Source organism: Falco punctatus (assembly GCF_963210335.1).
Source record: "Falco punctatus genome assembly, chromosome: Z".
NCBI lineage: Eukaryota > Metazoa > Chordata > Aves > Falconiformes > Falconidae > Falco > Falco punctatus.
The window spans coordinates 35,416,114-35,442,917 of record NC_137586.1 but is presented as its reverse complement, the minus strand read 5'-3'; the positions used below and the strand labels follow the sequence as shown (position 1 = coordinate 35,442,917).

Below are 26,804 nucleotides of genomic sequence, written 5' to 3'. Positions count from 1 at the left end.
GAGACTAAAATGGCTTATTGATTTATTTTTTTTAAGACTGAGGAAAATTACCCAAAATGTGTCATTCTTTAACATTTAAAAATACACTACATAAAAAATGAACAACTGCAGTAAATAAAAGTTTAAAAATAACTGTTTCGGTATGCAAAGAGTAAGAAGTGTAGAAATGTGAACATATGAATGCACACTTTCATAAAACCACAAAATTAACGTCAAAAAATACATACACTGAACTACATTTCAAAGGTAGCAACAAAATTGCTCTTTAATTGCATCACTTTACATTAATGCAATTTTTTCCTTTTAAAAGATTATTGATACAAAGAATCTGAAGATCCATTTTCCATTGTTCTTTTAGGAGTGGATCTGACATTCAGGCTGAAGGAATAGACTGAAGACTGAGAACTGGCTCTATTGTGTATAAAACTGTAGGATGTGTCAGGTTCAGCTTGCAATGCCAAAAATCTGGGATACAGCTCTGGTCAGGCTGAATTCTTAGCTTGAAGCCATGGTGATGTTTGAACTCCCTCTTGATTCCTAGAGTAAAATAAAGTAAAAATAAAAACCAAAACAATAAAGAATCTACATTTGCTTTCACAAAGGTATGCTTATGAAGTATTTGCATGTGTTTTCTTGTTTCAAACACTTTTTAAAATATATATATATATATATTAAAAATCTTTAATAAGCAGGACCAAAGGACATTAGCTAGAGCAGGGGTCCTCAAACTTTTTAACCAGGGGGCCGGCGCGCGGATGCAGTGGCAGGCAGCCATCTGCGGCTGCTTGGTTACCCCCCCCCCCCCCCCAAACCCTGGCGGGGTGGGGGGTGGGGGGGGCCTGTAAATAGCGGGGGCTGGATCAAGGACCCTGGGGGGCCGTATCCGGCCCGTGGGCCGTACTTTGAGGACCCCTGAGCTAGAGTATTAGCTAGTATTCTGCACTAGTAAGTGTTAGGACACAACAGCCTGCTTAAATTTAAGTACTACAAATACTTACAGAAAACTTTTACCCATTACCATTTCTAGGGTGTGGTTTTTTAATCAAGTAAACAAATATTCTACAGTCTCCCTGTCACTGTTATTAGGGAAAATATGCCATGCCAACCATGGAAGGTATTCATTACTTTTAAATACACTTTACCATCAATTGAAATCAAACACTTACTACTCTTCAAATGTTAGCCTGTTAGAAGATGATCAGGGAATACACACTGGATGTACGTTGATGGGGAAGCATGATTCATATTTCAGTGAGTCTCAGCATTCAGTCAAACAGTTATAAAGGTTAGACCAGTTAAAACTCAACGTTAAAGAACTGCCAGCACTAAAACTGTGCATCCTACTTTGAAAGATTATGGATAATATCAATATATCAGCATTAATAATTTTTAAATGCTAAATAAATACACTCTGTATTCCCTTAAATACCCATAATAATAAACAAACTTAAGAAAACACAATGCCATATTGCTCTTCTGCCCTTTACCAAGGTATTTTACTCAATGCACTATATAGCTGTGGAAATAACATTCAATTATTTCATCAGGTCACAAAATATGCGGCTACTTCACATGCAAAGCTTAATTACAGAAATAAGTTAAGATACTGAAAGACTGTTACGGTATATTTGAGTTCAGCATTTCAGGAAGAGTATACATGCATATATAAACACACACACATACACAGAAATGCATGTACACAGAGGCACAGATTCCAATATACATACTCATCCAGAGACAGGCAGAAGGGTGTGTGTATTTTAACAAATCCTGACTCAATCATATATATAAAGACACATTCATGAAAGATTCCCCTTTCCTTTGTTACTACTGCTGGAGAAAAATCAATGGTTGCCTCTAACACCTACTTCAACAGTTCCCTTTGATATAGACTCTTTTGATTTCCTGATTCACCACAAGCCATACTGCAGCTACTGTAAACAGCCAGGTTATGTTAGACCTTCATTAAAAACCCATACAGTAGCAAATTTAGATGACTGCTTCAAGTAGGTAGTTAACATGCGGTAGTGCCTTGATTTTTTCTTATCTATGGTGGTGATGAGGATAGGATAACCAGCAGAGCTAGCAAGTATGATCTGTAACACTCTAGGCTTTCAGTCCTTCCGGGTTCAACGCTACACAGAAACGAAACCACTAAAAAGCCAAGGCACAGACAAGATTTACTGCAGTTGTATCAGCACATCTGATATAAAATCTCAGTGGAGGTATCCACCTGTTACACCAATTAACAGTTTGTTATTTGTACACTTTAATCAGCTGACCATACAGTCAAATTTCTAAAATAAAGTAATACATAAAAGGATATTAGGACAATACTGAAACATTCAATTAACTTGTGATGTTCTAAAGACCCTCTGTGTGTGTAAAAAAAAATGAAATCTATAAGATATCAGCTATAAATAGGTTTCACAACGGATTGAAGACAAATTTAAACGTATTGGTTTGTACTGCTTTCAACATCTCAATCAGCGTATCACAATGAGTAAAAATCGTATGCTGCAATTACACTCTCAAATTACTCTTTTTCCAGGCATAGGTTTTTTTATGAAGAATATGGCATATTCTAGTAAGGAGATTAGAAATCAAATTTCCTTTGAGAGTTGCAAAAAAAAAAAGTGTGAAACTTAATGATTGGCAGCAAGTCAATAGACTATGTTCAGTAAAAGCTTCACTGTTGGGGGAAAAAAAGCTCTGTTTTCGTTATCCAGATCCTGTGCTGTACTTCTTATGAAGAACACAATATTGTTTTCATTGAATAGAAGGGAAATTGGATCTAACAGCAATTTGACTGATGTAAAAAAAATAATCTTGGCTGTTACTCATAAGAACTGTTTTGATCCAATATCATTATAGACATTCATGATTATTAAGAAAATAGGATTCTATACAGTAGAAGAAAAAATACTCAGAACTGTTATAACACTCATTGTTTGAACACATACCTATATGCAGGAGTTTTAAAGGCAGTTATAATTTCCACAACAGACCTCTTTCAACATTATTGTATTTTACATTATGATTCATATTTCAATGAATAATATTGTACATTATTGTACCTTTCTAAAACATGTAGTAAACTGACAAACTCAAATGACTATGCCAGAGCTGTGATTATAATCCATCATATAAATATGCATTTAGGTAATTTTTAAAAGAGGAATTATGTATCTTAAATAAGGTGTGTGTTCAGGTAAATCTTAAGCATAGCACTTTTATTTACCCACTAAGCCATAAATGATTCCATCTAAACTGTTACACTTCATCAGGTAAATAGATATTTAGGTCACAATATGTCTAGCAAAAATATGCTTTCAAAATATTTATGTAATATAGTAATTGTTCATGTCCTATGGTCATTTTTCAAAGTTTGATAGCCTAACTTTATAAAACATGTTTTCCCAAAGACCTGAATATGAAAGGTTAGCCTATATTATGGAATAATTGCTTTCTAAACTATAGGTAACACAAGCAGTTTTTTAGTATTAGACATGGAAAAAGATTTCTAAAACAATTCTTCCCTACAGTTTTTATTCTGTGAGTAACCTATGATCACATTTAGGATCTAGTTTACAGGTTGTCTCATGATACATGAGCTATGTTACCAAAGTTAAAACTGATTTATAGTGGATTGCTTCATTATGTATGATATTGTCAGGAAATATAACACCATCATGTATTATATCCTTATATAAATTTTTATTGCAATGTCAGCCTACTCAAAAGCATCATGTTGTGATCAAAGACACACCATTTTGCTTTTATATACCAATGCTTGTGGAATAATATGCACAGTTAGACACCTGGAATTAGAAGACTATGCATGTGTTACAACAGTGGTGCAAACAGATAACTACATAAAGAAATCCACTGCTAAAAGTATATTGTTTGTCTTCGGTAGTAGAAATAAAATCTATAACCAGAGCTGAAGCCACAAATCAGTCAGAACGGTTTCAGCCCTCAAAGCCTAAACAAGGATGATTTTACTGAACCACAATTTTCACTATAATACCACACTACAACTTCTCAATTGCTCTCCACTATTTATATGTTACAACAATAACTCCTTCCCATTTTGGGATTTCCCACTACTAATTTTAGTTACTTTAAACTACTTTCAAATATTCAGTTTCAAAATTCAGCAGCCCAAACTTCCCTTACACTTTCTTATGACATGTAACATTCTATATTATAAAAAAAAAAAAAAAAAAAATCACAATAAGTCGTAAGGTTTTTGTGAGTTATGGCTTCTGGGTTGTTAATAACAAGCTTGCATATATGGCTTTGACTGAGGTAAGAAAGTAATGAAACTGCTTAGAATCAGAACAGAATATGATGAAGGAATGAAATAAAAGGGCAGAAAGAACAATACTGAAGTTACAACATAATACAAAGACAGTTATGGGGGTTTCCTGTGTGACGATGCAGATGCAGTAATGAGTTCAGTGTTACATCTCAAGGTAAATTAAAGACAATTTTGTTGAACTACAAGGCCAAAGCGTGGTCTGGAAATCACCAGGTTACAGGATACTTAGTTGCAAGAGGATGCCTGACAGCAAACAGAAGTGCAGAGAGACAAGCAAGCTATAGTTTCTTCCGTATTATAGCAACATCTAAAATCCCTGGAAAGGCTGTAGCACAAGCCCTCAAGAGTAGGAAGAAATGTAGGGTAAGTACAGACGCTGTGAGCGATGAGGAGAAAGTGAGAGATGATCAATGTATTTCTCCACAATTGACTTTCTAATACTGATTCTTCTCACCCCAATTCTGGAACATACATATACATAGTAATACAGTATACAGCAAATCAAATGGCCAATAATGCTCTTTTCACCTTCTCCCTGCTACATGCTGTCACTGTAGCTTGCATCATTTCACTGCAGCAACAGCAATTCCAGGAAAAGAAACAACCACTATCTTGGATTGCATCACCTATGTGAAAAACTGTTTCCCTATAAAGATGCACATTTTCAGCTGATGCAAAACTTTCTTCTCAGACTACTATTTCCAACACTCAGTTGCCTTTTGCCAGACAATGCCAACGGGCTTCCAGTATAGTTCTCATTCTTTTGCTGTTAAAAGTAGCTCCAAGAGCTATTTCTCGCTCTCAGTGAAGTAAGTAAAACATCAGACTGATTGAAAATGCTAGAAGCTGGTGCTTAAAATGGAAAGCATTACTAGTGGGTGTCAGTGCAATACAGTGCTAGTTAATAAACTTTTTCAAAGCAGGAATGGCCAAAACTGGAAAGTTTGCTTCCCATGTCAATGATTTTGCCATTCTGTATGCTGAGGCAGTAGGACTAAACTGGTGCTCCGACACAAAGTAGGAAAACGGTAACATTCAGTATAAATTTTAATTGTCAGCACTTCTACCTGGATTTTGCAAACAATTTGCTATCACAGAATAATTCAGTGGGCTGCCAACTCATTATATATTAAGTCAGAAAGGTAGGCACACTACATACTTTGGGTGCTGCTAGCCAACAATAATAATGGCTTTTTTCATTATCAAAGAATTCCTTCTTCCACTTTCACGATTTTTTAAACAAACGTGAGCCTGAAAAAACTGGAAATAATTTTTTTCCCATTTTTCTAATGCTTTAGCATTTAATGCATTTAGTGAAATCACACTCTAGAGGCTCAATTAAAAGCAATTAAAAGAAAGATTTCATAATACTGTAATTGTTTTTCTAAAAGAAAATCCTGTTTTATTCAAACATACTTAAACATAGCATGTCTGAAGAACACATGGGATTGGATGGATGATCACATCACAGGAACACCTTATCTTTGTTTTGCCGGCTTAAAGACAGTTTGTTTTCACATTGCTAATTTTGACGATTGCCAAATATTCTGGCCAAAATCCACCATACAGTCTATATAGAAAGTTCTTCCAGATGCTTCATTGGAATACACACCGAAGTGCCCCCTTTTCAGGTCAAATTCTCTGCACTACACTAATAATACAAAAACATTAGGCAAACTATGTAATGCACTGTTTTCATGGTTAAATGCTCAGTCTGTATTGATTTCAATCCAGGTTTCCAAATTCTGTAGTACTTTTTGCCCATATCAGTGTCTTCCCACTTTCTCAAGAATGGAAGCAACTTCTAATATTATTTTTAAATTGAGTAGCTAACCCAAATGGCTATTGGTTTATCTTGTGCTGCATGTTGCAAACAACATTGAAAGGTACACTGCACTCTTACTAAACTGTTGTGACACCCTTCCATGCTTTGAACCAGTGTATAAGACTGTTGCTATCTTTAACTGATGCTCCTCTTGCTTCCAAGAAAGCCTTTTCTGCTATGTGAGTTCTCACACAGCTTTTCATTGCCTTGGATCAGTATTTCTCTCTCCCACAGTTCCCTTTCAGCTTTTCACTTCTTTCTAGCAAGAAGGGGAGAAGGGGACTACAACCAGAGACGAAAACACTCACGACACCATGCTGAGGTACAAGCAGCTCACAAAGTAGTCCTCCCCGCTTAGCCTTTTCTTCTGCCAGTGCTAGTGGGAAAACAGTCCCTATCCAACTAGTTAAAGTGTCAAACTTCATATTCTCTTGAGAAATGCATTCAGTCGTCAGCTGAATTCCTAGACAGTGTGACTGTCTGACGTAAGCCTTCAAAGTTTCGTCTTAGTTGGATGTATACTGCTGCTCTAGCAGAAAAAGGGAAAAAAGTATATTTACATTCATTTTGCCAAACATTAGCATCTTCTGTCCAATCATTTAAATGCAGAAGTGTTGGGAGAAAACAGCTTAGAGAACAAGGGTTGACACATACAGTGTGAAATCTTAAGGTGCTTGAATGCAATGAGGGAGAAAGTGAGACAGAACCACATTCCATCTCCCTAACTGTGCTATAGTCCACATGAACTTTGTGACAGGTCTCTGTCTCTCAGCCACACTTCACTAGCTTCTGCTGACATTCAGCTGTCAGACAGCAACCCTTTACCATGCCCCTAACATGCTCTACAGCTTCACCCAATTAACTCGCTTTCACTTGACATTGCAGCAAAAAGCTTCATAATAGGTGGTCAAGGTGCATGGTGTCTGCTTGCCCTCTAACTGCTCACGCGCAGCAAAACGCTTAGCTACCCTCCTTTTTGTCTGTTTGCTCTGAACTGCTGCAGCTACAATTTAGGCATTCTGCTACTAAACAGGACAGCAGACCTTTGACAGTGGTGCATTAATCTATATTTTAGCAAAGACTAATTTTAATGCAGAATCCTAGCGCTAATCATCATAAACATTTTGACAAAAAAGAAATTACACTGATTCAGTAAAATACTTCAAGCACTTTATAATTAATCAAGATGTACTGTACCAGCAATATGGATATAAGGGGTTAAAGAGGGAAAAAGTGATTATTTCTAATACTAATGTTTAACAACAGAAAGGAGAAAGGTCTAGAAACAATGAAAGTGTCTTTATGATTCAGCTTTCCTGCATTAAAAAAAAATCTTTATGCATTCAGAAGATTAATTTTTGCTATGCATTTCTGCCAAATATGCAATATTTTTGAGGAATAATCTTCAGAAATATAAATCTATGTAGCTAACAAAACAAATGAACTGTTAAAAAATTGAAATCAACATTTTAGAATTCTCCTGATAGCTTATATAAAAAGGAGAACAAACATGGAACTCACTGTTATGTTGCAGAGAGATGCCTTAAGAATACTCCCATTTGCTCACTACTCCTCTCAAGTATTTTTGTAATAAATATGTGGAGTCGGTCAGAAAAGACCCTTAAAAATGCAATACGCAGTAAGTACTGATGATGTTGAAGCACTCTTTGCTGAAGGGGCACACTGTAAACCAAGGGTGGAACAGTCTGGATGAGCACTAGTGTCTTGACAGTGAAATTAGGAGAGCTGCTGTAGCAAGTGCTTTCTGGTGGTCTTACGGGTTTCAACTACCACAACTCCAGCAAGGCAAGACTCAAAAGAATATCCATGAAGCAATTCCAGATTCAGGTGTTTGCAAAACTACAGCAATTTCAGATAGGCTGTGTAACCTATTTGTTTCCCAGTATATCCATAGGGACAAGTCCCCTTGAAGTTCTCTCTAAAAATATTGAAAGGGCATTTTTTCACACAAGAAATCTGATTGTCAGAAAGAGAAGCAGACATCCAGTAGAAAGTGGAAGCTCAAGAGATGCCATATGCATGAAGGAAGGAAAAAAAAAAAGGAAATCTATTGACTGAGGTATAAAGCAGACACCTCTCTTGACACGAATTTAGAGCAAGGACATAGAACAAACTTATCTTTAGGAAAGGTAGTGAAAAGGAGGAAGTCATAAGGACTTGGAGCTCGCACATCTCTGGCAGAGGTTGCTGATGAAAAAATAGGCAGTTTTGCAGCAATGAAAAAAAAAAAAGTAGTTAACAGCCCACTTAGATTTCAAGTAGGAAAATGGTATTACTCAGAATTAAAATAAGGTGCGAGGGACACACAAGGCATTTTAGTGGAGAATATTATTGTAAATCTCTCCAAAAACCTTTATATGAGCAAAATGTGATTCAGTCCACTTGGCCGTGAGAATATAATCCAGTGTTGTCCATATTCCTGACGTGAGAAGGGAAATGCTAATCTTATGAACTACAGCCTTTAGCATCCCCTAACAGCAGATTGATGTTAGTTCTTAGGAGATAACAGAATTTGGATCATGAACTGGATACAGACATGGTTTATGCAACCTATCTGAAAAACAGATTGTAATCTGTTATCCAAAATACAAACACTTCCATGCTGAGTAAGAACATCTGCATTTGCATTAGGCTACAGCCTAATCTAAATCTCAGTTCATCTGAATACCTGTATTAAACTGAGTAGCCTCTTAAAAAGATCCTCTAATGATGGAGAAAAAAATGACTGACTTACACCACATGCTTACAAGTGAACTATTACTGCTGTCGACTTAACTTTCTCAAAATTAATGTTTATTATTAAAATCATCAATGTATGAGCAGGACAAAGAGTTTCACCCTTTTAGCACTGGCCAATGAAGTGTAGATTTTCTGGGTTGTCCACTACAGATGTGTATCCTGCTACCTCCCAGCCACAATTCTGATAAGGACTTCATCCCCCTCCCCCATAAACTAGCCTAGAGAAAGATTCACCAGGAAGGGGTACCTTTGGCTCCCTGTAGGTTTTGGATAGTTTTCAAACTTTTGTTTGCTTATCCAAACCAAGCACTTTAATGTTAATTCTTCCCCAGTAAAACTCAATTGAAATAAATTCAGGAGGGAATTATTCTTTCTCCCACAAATACCATGCAATATCTGAAGCAGTGTATATTCAATAGAGTTCTAAAGAGTAGTTCTAAAACAGTAATGGTCAGGGAAAACAGTTGGCTTTCTGGCAGTATTGCTTATAAAACATCAGTTGATATCTGAAGAGCCTAAAAAAAAATTTTAAAGCTCAGTTTCAGTTGATGGCTAACATGTAGGTCTTTTGTAAATGTAAGATCCAAATTACACTAACTGGGCAAGGAATCAAGCTTATCAGTTATAAACAACTTGAGTGTGGGTGAGCTAGGTTTACTGTCTCTATTGGTTTTGGCCAAATTTATATATACAATTATACTTCAGACTGGAATTAAATTTAAAAAAAATCTAGTAATTACTTCAACAGAACTTTTTATACTTACTAGATTCCTGAGCACAATCAGCCTCTAAGAACTGCTCTTAGCTTAGGTATTAGATCATCATTTTCTGTGAGGCTGAACATACAGTTTGAGTGAGTCCACTAGGCAAATGGAATTAATATTTCCTGCACATAAATCACATTTTATATGAATCAACATTTAAAAAAACTCTAATGGAATTTTATCCTTTTGTGTATATATATGCCAAATGTGTGTTCTGAAAGCACGGAAGAGTTAAAACAAAAACAAAACCCAAATAAAACAGAACCATCATCATCACATACAATGCTACAAACTTTCATCAGGCACATAGAATTTTTATCAGAAGAGTCATGAACATATAATGAGACTTGGAGAGAGGTTTCTTCAGCTTTTTGGTTTGTGAAGCAAGAAAGCTGTAACACAACTTTAAAAAGCTGTTTTACACAGGGATGTTTCAGTAATTTGGTGTTCTTTCTATTTGGTGGCCCGTGTACCAGAATGGTACCTTAAACTCCTTTATTCAGAGTGTCTGGTCAGAACATGCTCTTCTAAAAAAAAGTCTTACATTTAAAGGGTAGTAGACATCAGTAAGTTATTAAATGAAACTAGAAATTCCTAAAGCAATAGGATGTTTCAACATGCACAAATTAAAACAAAACTGGATGACTAAGCATCAGGAAGCTTTGCAAAGTCCTGGTTAAGTTATGATACATGCTCAGGCTCCCAAAAGAGTGCAATGCATTTAGTAGACCCTGTGAAAAAAAACTTGATATCACACAGTATCTGAAAACGAACAGGTCCCTGACCATAAGTGTATAACCACAAGCTGATCCTTTTGTTATCGAATGAGACCCTTGGTAGTCAACAAAAGCTGAGAAATTAGTGACTTATTTCATCATTGTGGCTCTGGCCTCCAAGAGCTTGCTTTGTCAAATATAGGTGCCTGCAACACCTATATAGGACAAAAGGCTTTGAAAATATTGATGAACATACAAATTTAAGACAAGCAAGTATTGCAATGTCAGATTTATGGTGACATTTATTGAGTGAACTATGTGTTTATGGGCCAATTTCAGTTAAGGGCCAGATCCAAAAGTTGGTATCTTAAAGCAACGTGGCTTTAAAGGTTTCATGGTTCCCTCTCTAAAAAGCTGTAGGAATTGAAGCAGTTACACCATCTGAAATGGATGAAATAGAATCATTGCATCATTACAATATCACTTTGCTTTCCTAATATCATCACCTGCAGCAAACTCTGCTGGTGATTAACCATACTATTCTTGCCAATATTTGTAGTAAATTTTATTACTTATGGTGCATTTTAAAGATAACCTACCTTACACACACACACAAAAAAAAAAAAAAGTTCTTCCTTTCCAAAACATAGTATTTTGAAACAAGCCAACAAAAAAATCCAAATTCTTGTAAAATGCAAAGGGAAAGATACAGTTCAAGAAGCACACTGGTTTCTTCATCTCTTTCTTTAACTGAACCACTATACAAACGGAAGATAACAGAATTTATTTGAAAAATCAAGATTCTTGTCATGATAATACCCTTTTAGCTGACAATGAAGCTCTTTACCCTACTGTGTACTCATTTAACATTTTTAAAATTCGTTCAGGTACTAGTTTATTCAACTGGCCAAACTGCTTCAGGGAGCCCAGTCTCTTGCAGAAAATAGATCCTTACTATGATCAACTGGAAAACCTGTGCCTTCACTACATAATGTGGGTTTCACAGACTTCCACAAAAAGGTTTTACATGCAATTTAAAAACAACAACAATAAATAAATATATAGGGTAAATATTAAGCAGTGTGACTTAAATATGTAAAACCCAATAAAAATAAACATTAAGATGTAACTTGCTGAATGTAAGCCCTTAAATCATGTCAGCGTTACAGGAATAAAATTATGAGTTAAGAACAGTGTTATGCTTCATGCCTTAACTCTGAATTTCCTGTCTTTTTATCTCTGCAAGTCATACTCTCTAATATATTTTAAAGGGCTGTTCTGTTTTTTTCATTTCTCACATAAACTTTTATCCTTAAAGTACAAAATGCAAGCAACCAGGCAACAGAAGTAGGCACACACATATTCCTACAAAAACATGTTACTCTACTGCAAGAATGTGACAGAAAAGAACATAAATATTTGGGTTGGGTTTTTTTCCCCCAGTTGAAAAGGGCGCAAACATGCACAATTGTAGCAGAAGGCAGGGAAAAAGAGCAACCAGCAGAAAAACAACCGGACTTACAAATTCCAGAAAGGTACAAAGTAAAGGAGACTTTCTTCATTGCCCTCGCTGTCTCCCTTTGGCCTGCAGAGACCTGCTCCTCCTCGCACTGGACTAGGGAGGTCCACTTTCCTGCGGAGGAGAGTCTGCCCACTGGCTGGCACTGAATTCCCAGGTGGTGGGGCACTGGCCACCTCTGACGACCAGACATCAGAGGGACATCTGCCATCCAGAGGAAAACATAAAGCTCTAGCATGAGATTTTGCTTGACAAACATGTAAAAGTCCATTTTCTGAGGGGAATACTTACTTCCCCACTCTTTTATATGTAGTTTCACCCTCAAACAGATACTCCAGGCCCAACCCAGTTAAATATCAGCATAAATTTCTTCCCCCCCCCCCCCCCCTTTTTTTTTTCAATAGGTGCATGTAGCATTATCAATGCTACATTATAAGTGGGGGCATGCTGCACACGTATGCATTTCTAAGGCAGGCTGGAAAAAAGGCAGACTCCTGGGAACACTGCCCCAGGTCTCACTCTCTGTTCTTGCCTGCGGATGGGGCAAAGAGCTGGTGGTACCAAGTACAAGAAACACCACAAAAGACCACAAAACCCCTTCCACCTATTATCTCAACCAATTGAATTGCAACTCACAGGTAGCATCCACACATCTCGCACTATTTATCAAAGCTAATGCCTGAAGATCAGCACTGAATTTTCTCATTATCAGTGCTTTACAGACTTCACTTGATACACAAAACCAAACAGGTGTCAGAGCAAGAAAATAATTGTTCACAACAGTATACCTTCTAGGATCTAAATTTAAAATACCGAGAAGGTACCAGGAAGATGACAATCTGGATTGCACGGATTCATTTGCCATTTAAGTATCTGAGCTGTACTCATTCAGGCACAGCTATGCTTTAATCCCCTCCAAAAAATTCTCAGTGAATTCTCAGTCTCAGAACAGACAGACATTCCCTTTATGTTTAACCCACAGTTTAACAGGGAATAATAGAAGCTTCCCAGCTCTCTTTCTTGAAATAACTTCTTCAAAAGGAAGGAGGAAGCACCTTCTGGCCTGTGTAAAAGTCCTTGAGTCTGGAAAGAAGTGAATTTGTCTGCCTTTGTAGAGGATATTTCTTTTCTTCTATAAAGCCAGTAAAATTGTGTCCTTGGCTCTGTTCTTCTGTGAAAACTTTTTCCCAGGGTTAAATGTCCTGGTCTATAATACCCAGTGCTCAAAATTACAGCCTGTCTAGCACTCCCAGTACTTTCATTTCTACTGCAGCATTAGCAGCATAAATAATAATACACAAAAGTTCCTTTTAATTTGATGTGCTGAAAAATGTCACTTTGAGAGGTGTGGAAAGAAGGCAAAAGAAACAGGGGTGTGTGGAAAACAGGAAAGAAACATGGCTGCTGAGTAAAACTCATTGCATATTACCAGTGACACACGTTTTAAAAGACCGCTGTAAAGACATCGAATAAGGAAAACGGCATCACATGGCCACCTCCCGACTCATGGTTGCCCTCCACAGCAACTGTACCCTTTCCGAACCATTCAGCTGCAGAAAGCCCCAGGTACTAATTTGCAATGAAATGAAAGACTAGCTCATTCCTGTATCTCTCTTCAAAAACGGGACACAATGAAGTGTTGGCATTCACTTCCTTTTTCCCTGTTAACCTGCTGCAAGCAGAGAATGAATGCACAATGATTTTTTTACAGAGCAAACTTGAACTTACACTTCAGACTTGTCTCCTTATCCAAATCATCAGTTTCTCTAAATCAATTTCCAAGGGGCTGCTCTGGAAGTTACAATTGTTGCACTGGCCTGAGCACTTCAGGATAAGAGACAAATACAGCTTCTAGATTCAAGCGTCTTGTTTTCAGCCCTGGGAACTGAGGACCCTTGTTTGTGAGCTAGTAGTTCCAGTACCTCACTAGAAACACATTTCTAATGCCATAGAAATGCAAACCATGAAGGAAAAAAAGGAAAGGAGATTACCTTCCTGAAAACATGACCCTCCTTTTTTGCAACTCAGCCAATGACTTGAAAGATTTGTTTTGTGCTTAACATTGGAACAAACCTGCGGTCATTTAGGAACTTCATGGTTTCCATTAAACCGCCCAGCATGGACATTTGGAATTTCATGGCAACTGTGAAGTGAGAGTGTAGATCTTGCTTTTCCAAAGCACCAGCCTCTGCCGAGAGCTAACACCCACACACATTCACTCACATTCCTTAGCCAATTCATGTCATTAAGGAGACTTTAAGAACAGACAAAACAAAGAAAAAAAAAAAACACAACCAAAAAACCAAACCAACCCCACTTAAACCTCCTTCTTAAACACTTGAAAGCAAAATACTACAAGTGGAACGGTAATGTTCAAATGCAGTGGAAGGCATTGTGTCCATCTACAGTATCTACAGCATTAACTCTGCAACTTCACTGAAAAGCTGGTATTGGAAACCACCTAATTACCCAAACATTTACCTCTCTGCAGGTGTAAATACATGGGCCTAATAAGCCTTCCCACTGTGAAAGCAGTTACTTAAATTATATTGAAATATTAAAAACTATTTAATGAGCTTTTTTCCCCTAAAGTAAATTGAGTGTGTGCCTTAACCTGCTTCAGGCAAAGGAAGTTTCAAACATATTGGTTTTGAAACTAGCCATTATTTCCCATGTTGCAAAAACGGTGATTTTATTTCCCAACAGCAAATGAAACTGTCAGGAAAATTTAGATGCAATAAAATTGGGTGGTTAAACCAACATGCTGGATTTGGAATAAAACTGAATTAAAGGAATTAAAATTAAGCATTATGTCAGTCAAACTTTATAAAAGCTGTTTGAAAGGGGGGGAGCAGGGGATGTTGGGTTTTGTTTCTGTTTTGCAGAAGTTAGGTTTTGGACTTGGTGAAGTCCACCCATAACTACCCATTTTATGTCCATCAACTGTGTCACATTTGAAATTTGCGCAATGAAAAATATTTTGCATAAAATGTGTTGCTTCTGGCAACATTTCTGCCTAAATAAAAAGTTGTCAGGCAGTGTGTGACTTTAGTGGTACAGAGTTTTAAAATGGTGGCTTCAGTCCAAGGCTAGCTAATAACGGCTGACATGCACTGGAATCTTGAGGCCTAAATCAACATTGTTTTCACAGCTGTAATTAAGCCACCTAATCAGAAGCACATTTTGACGGGACAGTTTCTGGAAGCCAGACATTACAATTTCTTATGCCTGGAGCGCAGTGGCTCATGAGAGGTCCTCATTTAATTTCAGGTTTAAAAAAAAAAAAAAAAAAAAAAAGGCTGTAAAATGAAAAGACTATAAAAAAAAGCAGTGTACGGCTGTTGAAATGAAGCAGGCCTATGTGTTCATGCCTTGACCAACACTGCATCCCACCCTCCTTCGGCTCTCTGCCGAGTCCCCAGCTCTCAAGTGGCAGCTGCACACAGTGAGATTAAGGGCTTCTGCCAAAGTCAACAGATGAGCTGGTCTGAACTGGCTCTCTGTGTGTTCTGACTGTAAATTGTGCTGGTGATGATTAGAGAACTCTAACACAGGATGTCGACTCTTAAAACTGTCCAGAGAAAATAATTTTTTTTTAATTTTTTTTTTAAGTTCAGGAAATTTTTTTAGACTTCTTTTGTGGCTTGGTACATAGTGTTGTGTCTATAACTTTCAGATGATCCAAACATGAATTCGCACAAATTAAGTAACTATATTATTTTAAAAATACACTGTTACTTGCTCACAGCAAGATCCTTCATTTGGAGATGTTTACATAGCAGTGCTGCTGCTGAATGCAACTCTCTAACTAGTACGCTCTAGCAGTCTTGTGCTTCTACCACCTGCCAGTGGAACATACTCCTTAAAGTTCAGACTATCAACTATTTCTGTTGTGTGACTATCACTTCAGGACACTGTCATATGTGAAACGGCTAAATTGTCTTGCTCTTTTTCTGTAGTACAGCTACATTAGTAACTTTAACATAAACTTTCAACCCCAGAGGCCATTGTAAAACTATCAATATGAAGGCACCAGTCACTGGGGTCTGATTACATTTAGTTCTGCACTGTAATTACATATGGATTATATTAACTGAACCTTTTGCCTTATAGGCAACATTTTAATCAAATTACTTTAATTTGCAAATATGTTACAATAGTCTGACAAGTTAAAAGTTCACATAACTAGAATATTGAGTATCCAAAAATTTTTGCATAGAAAAAGAAGTATTCTTTACAAAATAGCAAATTTGTTGTTGGATTACTGTAACTGTATTTTAACACCTTGCTTTAAATTACATAATGAGTTTTATAATATTGGTTTCATATTATATTTTTTTTATTGGTACTACATAAAAAACAAATAGTTTAAATTACATGATTTATACAGCTTGGTTACAACTATTACTCATGTAAGCAATACCATGTAACATGGTGAGCATTTATACTAGGATACCCGCATTCCTTGGCTATGCAGTAAGGTTGGCAAGTGCTGCCCAATTACTTAAAATCAGGTAAGAAATGCAAATATTTCAGTAAACAAATAGCTTCCAGAAGATATTATTGCCTTGTGGATTCATCCTGATGGAGACTTCAAGATTACTAGGCATTATGAACACAGTTTTCTATTTTTGCCTGTACTGGTATTTCCACTCTTTCACATCTATTACCCATCTCAATAGTTGGGAAATTCTCCTTGTGGGCCTGTCAGATTTTTCTTTACTTACTATCACTTCAAGAACATCCATATGTTCACAGTAAATAAACCACACACTGGTAGCTAATAGCACTGTGTGAAAGTTACAATTATTTGAGGTCTGTATCTTACTGAATTCTGTCCTAGACTATTTCCAAAGAAACACTGCAAGACAGAGGGTAACAACAAAAATAATAAGCGTGATAATTTTTTTACAAGGCAAATTAAGGACTAGTATCTCCAAATCTTTCATAAAACCAGTTCAATTCCAAATCTTTCAAAAATATTTTCAGTTCAACTGTGCATCAGGCTAGCATGAAGTAGTGGAAAAGTCAAGCAGTTTTTATCCAGGACCTTTCTGCTTCTTGCAACATCTGGGAAGAATTCCCCCAGCTACATCAGTCATTCCACGTCCTAACACAAGAGATATGGCTCCAGCTCATGAAAGAATCTGACATTTAACACGACAACGATGCAGTGAGTGTCTTTCTCCTATGCAGCAAGTGAAAAGGCAAACAGCTTTTTTTTTTTTTCTTTCTCTCCAGTTCTGTCCTCATAATTCTAAATGTAAGACATTGCACCCCTACCTGATGCAGGGCTCAGCCTTGAAACACAGACTGAACTGGTGAGAAGGAAATGGGGTGTGGGGCAAAGACACGTAAAACCACTGCCCTGACCAGCCTAACTAAGTAGGAAGAAACTGTCAGTGGTGTATTTAACTGGTAACTTTGAGTTTAAAATATTTCTTTTCTTTCTCCCCCTCATGAACAGCATTCAAGTAGATCATGAGAACTGATAGCTGACTGCTCTGAGTAGGAAGAAAAGTGTACATTTTGCTTAACGCAGTTCTTTAACACGAAAATATGAGAACATACATCAATTCCTAGGTTTTCAACAGTAAGTATGGATTTTTCTCACATAAGATCATTCTACCTGCTTCTCTCTCCTTACCAAAACCTACAATTCCTGTATTTTCAGTACTTTAAGTGGTATCAGTAGCCATTTTCAGACAAAGGACAGACACAGCCACAACCGTGAGGGGAAAAAAAGTAAGGATGATGCAAAGCCACATAAAGCAATGACTGATTTCCCCTTCAACCCTCATTAGAAGAAGCCTCCAAAGGCAACAGTTGTTTTCATGGTTAGTTGGAAAACTCTGATCTTACAGACCTTCACTTTACCCCTCTCACCCATCTGAAACTCACCTTCTCCTTTTTTCAGTCAAAGTTACCCCTCTGGCCCCCCAAATTTCCATTTCTCCAGTGCATACAAAAGAAGCCTTTCTCTCTTCATCATCTTTAAAAATGACTGTATTTTCCCCTTCATTTTCCACTCTCCTCTGGTTCTGAAGAAAGCAGAAAAAGGAAGGAATATCACCAGATCAGCTGCACATTCAGGATCAGAGAAACAACTGACCACTTCCAATGTAACAGTAGCTTCTTTTGTTTACTGAAACTGATACCAGAATATTTTAAATTTTTAAAATTCTGACAGCAGTACTGGTATTGGGCACAAAATCTCCAGGCCGAAAGCTGCGAAAAAACTTTCTAGAGAAATTTTGAAATTAACTTAATTGTCAGTTCCTTTCACATGTGTCAGGTCACACTGGAAAACACAGTGTCACTGCACTACTCCTCAGCACACTGTGCCTGCAGCAATGAACTCCCTGGCAGTACAGACACAATGAGTTCATATGCTTGCCAGATGACTGGTATGACGCTACTTGCTGCCCCACAGCACCTACAGAGTCATTGCTTATGACTACACCACTGCACAGCACAGCACTTAAAAGCTCTCAGTACAAAGCCTACTTGTGAGTGCAACTCTGAATGAAAGTGCAAGTATAATAATAAACTAATGTATCTGAAAAAGAATTAGAATAGATCTAAGCAGCAGAATCCAGTAGCATTAAAGTAACTGACAAGTGTTCATTTAATAGGAAACCCTGAAGCACAGTCCAGTTCTAAATGTTGCTGAACAAGAAATAAACAGGAAAAAAGAAATACAAGAACATTTTAGCTGATACCTTCTCTGCTTAAATACAGATCATGTGTACAGTTAGCTACTACCAGTGAAGTACTTCTACGAAACCTTCTCCTAAGCACATTAAGCATTGCTAAGGAAAAATCTTAAGAAGGCATAAAGGCAGAGACAAGTAAAGGGAAACAACAGTTTCTTAAATTTCATGGAGAAAATGGCAGTGCTAGTCCAGTACTGAGTTCAGTGCTCAGTGAAATAATTTTCCATCTGATTTCACACTAAAGGTTGACTGCTGCCTTCTTGGTTCCTCTTCTGGCAACCTACATCCTTACTGTCAGGACTACATATGGCCATATGATGGACATCTGAGCTGAACTCTTACTACCATTAGCTCTACCTTTTATAAATACAACCCTTAATGTGTGGATGCCACAAGTTATGGAGGACACAACTCTCGATGTGGTACTTGCAATTCAGGGAAAGTAAATTTAAAAAAACAAGGAAATGGACAGAAGAGAAACTGTTACGGTTGCAGAGAAAGACTATTACAAATTATTAATGATTTGGTAACAGAAATAAAAGAAAAATGTGTTTTAGAAATGTAAGGGAAAATTCAGAAGCATTTGGTAAAGAAAAAAAAAAAACAGGAGAAATTAAAAATAAACAAAGAAACCAAACAACAAAACCAACAGAAAAGAGATACAGGAATAGGGAACAACAGAAGAGAAAAAAAAAAAAGAAGGGCTAGGTAGAAAACCAATAATCTGTATTTCAGCCGTACTGAATTTTAAAGAGCTGCAAGAATGAAAAAATGCACAGGGCCTTTCTCTGCACAGGGGAAGAATCAGAGACAAGCACGACACACAGATAGCTGGACACAGATGAAGAGTACAGAGACATTCTGCTATTGACTCCCTTTCACCCCACGCAATAATTCTCTTCTCTGTAGGCAGTGTTCCCAGCATTCGTCTCACCTCTGTCCATCATAATCATATGCCTTCCTGTTCCTCTCTGTTGGCATTAGCATGAGCACACACAGCAATCTCAGAATCTAAACACTATTGACTAAAAGGAAAGTGGTTGGACTAGAAGCAGACTGGAGGATGGAGATGTCAATTCAGAGTCTTAGATAAAAGATGAGGATCACTGATGTTGCCTTATGGCATCAAGGTTTTTAAAATTATCAGCAAAACCCAAAGCAGCAAAAGAGGAAAAACAGTGGTGTGAATAGAAAGAAAGGCAAAATAGCAAATTTCAGTACAAAAAGATAAATTAGGAAAGCAATATTTTGTGAACATGGAAAAGATCAATACTGATGAATGGCCCAAACTTCGATGTGATGGACAGTTTTGAGGGTAAGAATTTTATGCAACCAGACAAGACATCAAGAGACAGCCACAACACACTGAGATAAAACCCAGCCTTATAAGGTAAGAGTCCACCCATGGTATACATTTGAAATCTGTGTTTCGGCACTGAGCAATAGGCTACTGTTCTAGGAACACAAGCATGCATCATATGAAGACCTGCAATTAATACAGTCCAGGTGCTGTATTTGTCTCCTACATGAAAAGTTTTGCCTGCAATATTACTAAAACTGGATATGTGATTGAACATAGTGGATTGCAACCAACAGTGTGTACAATTCTGAAATCAAATAGATGCTCAAGAAAAATCATTATGCCCTTCCATTTAAAATAATCAAGCAAAAAAAATCTTCTTTAATAGAGAAAGGAATTCAGTGCAAAATTTATTCCTCAAAATCAGAACAGAACAGTATTGGCTGAATGTAAGTCACTCTGCAAAGCTGTGATGCTTGAAGTTATGAAGTGTTTAAGGCCAGGTAGATGGGGCTTTAAGCAAGCTGGTGTAGTGGAAGGGGGGGTGGAACTAGATGATCTTGAAGGTCCCTAGCAACCCAAACCCTCCTATGATTCTACGACTAAAAGTCATGCTTGATGCAACCTTTGCAAATCTTAAGAACAAGCTCTAAAAAAAAAATACTACAAAACATACCATAAACACTTAGCTTTTTTCAAGGAAACTTGAGAATCTATCATTCTGATTTTTTTACCTTTACATTAGAATTTTAAATCACCTTCTATTAATGCTTATCTTAGGTTCAAATTAAACAGCATCTCAAGATAGAACTATTCTCCCCAGAGGGTTGTACATAAGGGCCAACAGATCATACTACAATGCAAAAAGCATCATCTTTACATTGATACTATAGACAGACACAAATTTCTTTAAAATCACTGCATATAATCACTGACATCGGAAAGCTGGGTGGACAAGGTGTTTGTTTTCACTGTAACATATCAAGACACTGAGTCATAGCCCATCATAGACAGGACTAGCATAATCTTTGCTAAAAGCACTCTCAAGCCAAATGAAAGCCAACCTTGCTGCAGCAAGTTTGGCAGACATCCTAATACTCAGTACACAAGTGGTCACCTTGATTTAAACAACAAAACCAAAAAAAAAACGGGCAAAGGAGCAATGCAATTTCACTGGGCACAGGCTCAGCGGGACGCATGCAAACCAGAAAACATAAAGAAAGCTGGTTGGAGGAGAAAAGAAGCTGTTTCAGTGAAGCAATTTTATTTAGTTTCTTAGAAAAGTGATGCAGGCACCAATAAAAAAAAGCTTTCACTCAACAATCTCAAGATCCTCAAACTGAAATTCTGCACTGATTAGTGTATTTCCCATTGTGCTCATCCAATTTAGAAGCAGCATAAGAAATTAACGCAATTCTGTTGGTAACAACCAAAGCCACAGCCACAGCCTTTGAATATACATTTGCTGATGTGTTCATGTCATTTGCATTAGTGATGGCTTTTTTCTTACAGATCTTCTGTTTCAAAAAGAGAACAAACCACCTCATTATTTTTATGGTCCTTTGCTTCACAAGAATAAAAGAAGAGAAAGGAGGAAGGAGAGGAGAACAAAATTAAAAAAAAACCAAACTCCAATGATTTCTCCTTTATCTAATGTAGAAAAGTTAAGAAAGGTGGAGAAGAAATACATCAAGCGTATGCAAGTTGCACAGTTCACAGTGTCTCATTCTAGATGGCTGCATATTTATGACAGTTTACATGTCTGGCCTCCTGCCTGTGTGACACAAGTACATCTGCAATCAGTAATCCCCCAGAGAGAGACCTCAGATCTGAAGAATCACCTTGTTAGCCTTAAACAAGTCAAAGTACCTTTGCAGGGAACATTATTTTAGACAAGACAACCTTGTAACTTTAGTGAGAAATATTATTCACAACCACAATCACTAAAAAAAAAATAATAACCACATCTCCTAATAAACATTTCGTTTATATGCACAGTTAACCTTCTGGTTTAACATGGTGCTGTATCTTTAAATGGTTAAATTCTTCAGGTCCATAATTCAACCGTTTATTGTACTGCCAAAACCAAAGAAATCACCATGTATACTTCTCCAGCCACAGCAGCAACTAACAGGTCCTTGCAGAAGATACAGTAGCAAAATTGATTCTGATGTTAATTTTTACCACCCCCTTTCCCCTCTCAAAATCTCTCAAAAGGTTTCTGTTGACATTAGTTTTACTGTTATTTTTATTATATATTACCGCATTTCCATACAGAAACTATGCAACACAAAAGGAGATGCTGGCTAGGAAATGACATCCAAATGACAAAAATTACTTGAAAAGCAGACTTACCAGTTGTAACCTCTCACCTTCATGCAGACAAGCTGTTTTGAGCTTGGACTTCAGGGCTGCAGCATGAAGCTGATGAGATGCTATTTCTCAGTAACATGTCAATTCTGGAACTTGCAAGTTGGTAGACATCCACAAAACTTTTAATCATGGCCTTCAAAAAGTAAAATAAATAATCAGGCAGACGATATTTAAACGCCAAACAGCATACATCCAAACTTATTACAGAAGACCCACCTTTTATTAAACAGAGAACTCTAACAATGCTTGGAAGCCAGGCAAAATTTCAGTCTCAGGACTTAAACATTAAAAAGGTCTAACGCAGGATTTTGTACTACTTCTAAAACTTTAAATATTTAACAGCATTGAAGAAGAGCAAATGACTGTGCACCCTAATTAGAAGGTGTTTTGATAAGCTGTTTTCAAACATGCAGTACTGCATTAAGCAGTTGATACAATTTTTCATTGTGTTTAAATGCAAGACTCAGTGCAAGTTCAATTTCTTTTCATAAAAAAAATCACTATACAGTTGCAGGTAAAAGTTCATACTTTCAAAATGAGTCAAGTTACTAATCCTCCCACTGCACATTAAAAAAAAAAAAAATGGACAGAAACAAAAGAAACACAGTAAACCTACAGGCCTTTGAAAGTAAATACTCTGATACAGGTAAGCAAATATAATTGTTTTCATGTATATAGTAGAAGAATGTCCCAGCTGTGTAATATTGATCAGACTGATAATAAAGTTAGCAGCACAAGAGAGTACAAATGATTTGGCAGTACAGGTAACTTTATATCTACCCTAAATAATGTCACACTGGTGAGATTTTTAGCTGTCTTTACAAACAACGTACACAAACAGGCATTCACACATGTTTTATTCTTTTCCTTTCTTTGTTCTCAAACACACTACTGCTTTTTAGAATAAAAGTTAACATAGCTGAAATCAATCAAGTGATTTCATTGTCAAATGTAGAACACAGCAGTGGCAAACACCATCATATCTTTTCTGATCAGAAAGAATATCCAAAATGTTTTACATATTATAGTGTAGTCCTAAAAGTATATTTTGTGTAGCCCTAAGTCTGCCGCTGTCAGCTCTGATCCTGCTTTTAAAATTTTTCATTCACATTCAATGTGACTAAAATGCTGCAGCTCTTCACAAACAATACCAAGTAAGAATGTGGATATATCTCACACTCCATATAAAACTGTCTGAGAGTCTTCATCTGGCAACTGCCCACATGTTAAAAATTAGACATATGTTGAAATCAGTCTATGGACTGGGCCTGTGACTCATAAACAAGGATTATACCAATGCGTCATAACAATCTGTGTCCCAAATTCACAAGGAAAAAAAAAACACCAACTCTTAGGTGTTCCTTTGATTACTTCCCACGTGACATTTAAAGATATCACTGAACTAGAATGCATAGAGATGATTCCTTACCTTCTTCCTTTTACCTCTGCTACCACAAAGCTAGTGAGGCCACGAACCGATACAGCCCCATCCTACACCTCCAGAGCCACGCAAAGTCCATAGAGTTTTCTGAAACAGCAGTTATCAATTCCTTGCTGCTCAACTCAGCTATTTCATTTGTTCTCTTGTTTAACGAGTCTGAAAATTTTCAATCTAGGAAAAATTTATTAATTCACAAGCTTTTCTTTTCAGACATGGCAATTTTTTTTTCTAAGACACCTAGATTTTTTTTCTTTTTGATTCAGGAGGAAGTAATTTCTCAGCTATTAGCAATCCATTATGCATGTCTGAGGTAGCATTTACACACGTATAGGCATGCACTCCTTCCAGTATATCCCAAGCACATAGCAAAGAGTCAGGGTGAGTTTAGATTTCTCTCACTCAGGACCAGGTTAGGGAAAACAGTATTTTTGGATTTTCCAGTGGGCAATGTGGAATCCTTGATAATGAGTGTGTAGAACATTTATTTTAAATGCCATCTGGAGGAAGTCAAACACTTCGGGTTCTCAGACGTGCCATTGGAAGGCATTCATTTACACATGATTTTATGTAACTCACGTCAGTCACAGATTGAGTCATGGATCTGTTTTCCACAATACAAAAGTTACGCTAATTAGAAAGCTTGATACACAAGGAACAGGCATAGAACCTGGTCATGTGCATGTTATAAGAACTGTCACATATTGAATAAACACATCTCTAAAGGAGCTCAGAACTTCAATTTAGATCCCTGTTTGCACGATACAAATATATTTGTTCCATGATCAAAGTGTGTTGACAGAATTTCAGAGAAGTCACATCTAGTTCTGCAGAATTTCTTTCCTCTCCTGCTAGGAAGGACTGTTTTCTTTTATTTTTAAGTACACATAGCAATAAGATACTTCAGCAACCCTCCTGATTAATTTTTATAGCATAAAATTTGGCTTTCATACATGTCTGCAGGATCTGCATTTATGCGAGCACTTCTGGTTTTGAATGCATTGGTAATACTGTGTCATGCAAACTGGGAACTGAATGTGAAACAATAAAAATTTGTCTTCATTACAAATAAAAATGTTTTTTAAAAACACACCAAAAAATCACTTCTATTCAGAAAGGCCAGATGCAGTGATTCCTTAACATTACAGGAACCACTATTATTGCAACTCAGACCACTTTAAAAGTTACAACCTCTTCAGACAGATGGGTGTTATAGGAAAGTTAGTGGGCAGAAGACTTAACCAAGGAGGCCATAGCAATAGTGGGGCTGAAGAATACTAATTTTAAATATTACTGGCTGTAGGTGTCCCTGCTTGAGCAGGAGGCTTGGACCAAATGACCTCCAGAGGTCCAGACCCTTCCAACTCAATCACTGATTACAATGTCTTCCTAAAAATGGAACATGATGCAAGTGAATAATAGTTGAAATGTACATAGGACTGTTAAGAGCAGAAACTGTAATTAAATACTCTGCATTAATCAAAGAAAAAGAGGAATTAATCAGACAGCTGAATGGCTTTTTTCAGTGACCTCTTCCCTTTCTTTTTACTCCACACAATGCCTTGTTTTATAAAGGATTTCACTATTATTTGAAGTTCATCACGTGCTACTGATATGGCAGAAGCGAATTATAATGGTAGGAGTGTTTTCAATGTCAAAAGTGTCTTCAATGTGAGAGAAGACCCATGTTCCAACACTAGGTGAAGATACAGTCAGCTTCATGCAGATGTATGACTTTCCCATATAACTGCCTGCAACTCACAGGATAAAAATATATTCATAAAGTTGGTATGGAGAAAGTGCGCTTCTATGCTGAACGTGCTGAACTAGGTACAAAAGTTGCAGAAGTGCCCAAGACCCATTTTCAAATTTAACTTTCAATGAACAAGTTATTTTAAGCCTAAGTACTTCTAAGGTTTGGGTTTTTTTATGGATATTTATACATTTAAAACAGTACCCCTATCTACAAAATCACTGTGAGCACTTTATCGTTCAATTGAAAGCAAATCTGAAAATTTTGAAAAATGCAGGTAAGTGCTATTCAAATTGAAAAAGGAATGAAGTATTTTAAATTTCAGATACTTATTTATTTTGAAAATGGGACACTGAAGGTTCTGAGCATTGCACACTGGCCCAGCTTGTAAAAACAAGGCCAGAAGACAGGAACATTGCAAAACCATGTAAGTGCATAGCCATCTACTAATGCTCCAATATCCTGAGAACACACAGATAAGCACGTAAACAGATAAAAGAGAACATACATAAAAGTTAACAAAAATTAAACATTTTAAGTTAAATTAACAGATGAGGTTTCAAAGCAGACATAAGGAATAAAGTCCTTATGACCTGTTCAAAGATGTCTCATCTGTAATAGGAGGGTACACGTCTGTAATATGAGGGTACACATAAAAACCTCTAGCTTAAAACTGCAGGTTGGTGAAGCTGAGAAACCTGAGTTGAGAATAAAAAGGAGACAAATTAATTTGATGCTAGTTTACAAACTACAAACCAGTGAACTGCGGAGCAAAATAGCAAAATTTAAACTGTGCTTTCTTTCTCTGGATTAATCTTTAAAAGAACTGAGAACACTTAACATTAGAGACAGTCCTCCAGAGGACACAAAAAACATTTTTTTCTAATATTCTCTCTGTGTATTTTTTAATAACTAACAGTTTCCTTGTTCTGTCTGCCATTTCCAGCACCAGTAATTTCAAGGTGCACAGTGCAATAGACGCTTTAAAACAGCTTTTGAATGTATTACTGACTATAAACCCACAAGACTAGAAGACTCCAATCTTCAGGAGTACTTTATTTGAAGTGAAAAATGGCTAATACTGACAAATCATACAACATATGAAACATTAAAAGAAATTAACCCTTTTTTAAATTAATTGATGAAATTCAAAGGTTACTCAAACTTCTCAATTCAGTTATAGTAAGACATATAATGTATGTCTAGAAATACAACAAGAAATATACAGAGCAGCATATGCAAATTAGCAGAAGACCTCTCATCAAAGCTTTAATGTATTTATTACACATTATAAAACTGGCATTTTTAATTCCAAA

The 26,804-nt window shown here is 36.8% G+C and overlaps 1 protein-coding gene across 2 annotated transcripts in view; it reads right to left on the bottom strand.

Moving 5' to 3' along the window:
- Positions 1-234: 234 nt before the first annotated feature.
- CCDC171 (coiled-coil domain containing 171) overlaps positions 235-26,804 on the bottom strand; it is a 153,873-nt gene continuing 127,303 nt past the window's right edge. Inside the window, exons 24-25 of one of the 2 annotated variants that reach the window (XM_080371857.1) lie at positions 22,280-22,430; positions 235-537 (exon numbers count right to left, since the gene is read on the bottom strand). In XM_080371857.1, coding sequence (XP_080227983.1) covers positions 22,299-22,430 — 132 coding nt within the window. In that variant the 3' untranslated portion in view covers positions 235-537; positions 22,280-22,298. The remainder of the gene's footprint in view (positions 538-22,279; positions 22,431-26,804) is intronic. The other variant, XM_080371858.1, reaches the window with a different exon arrangement.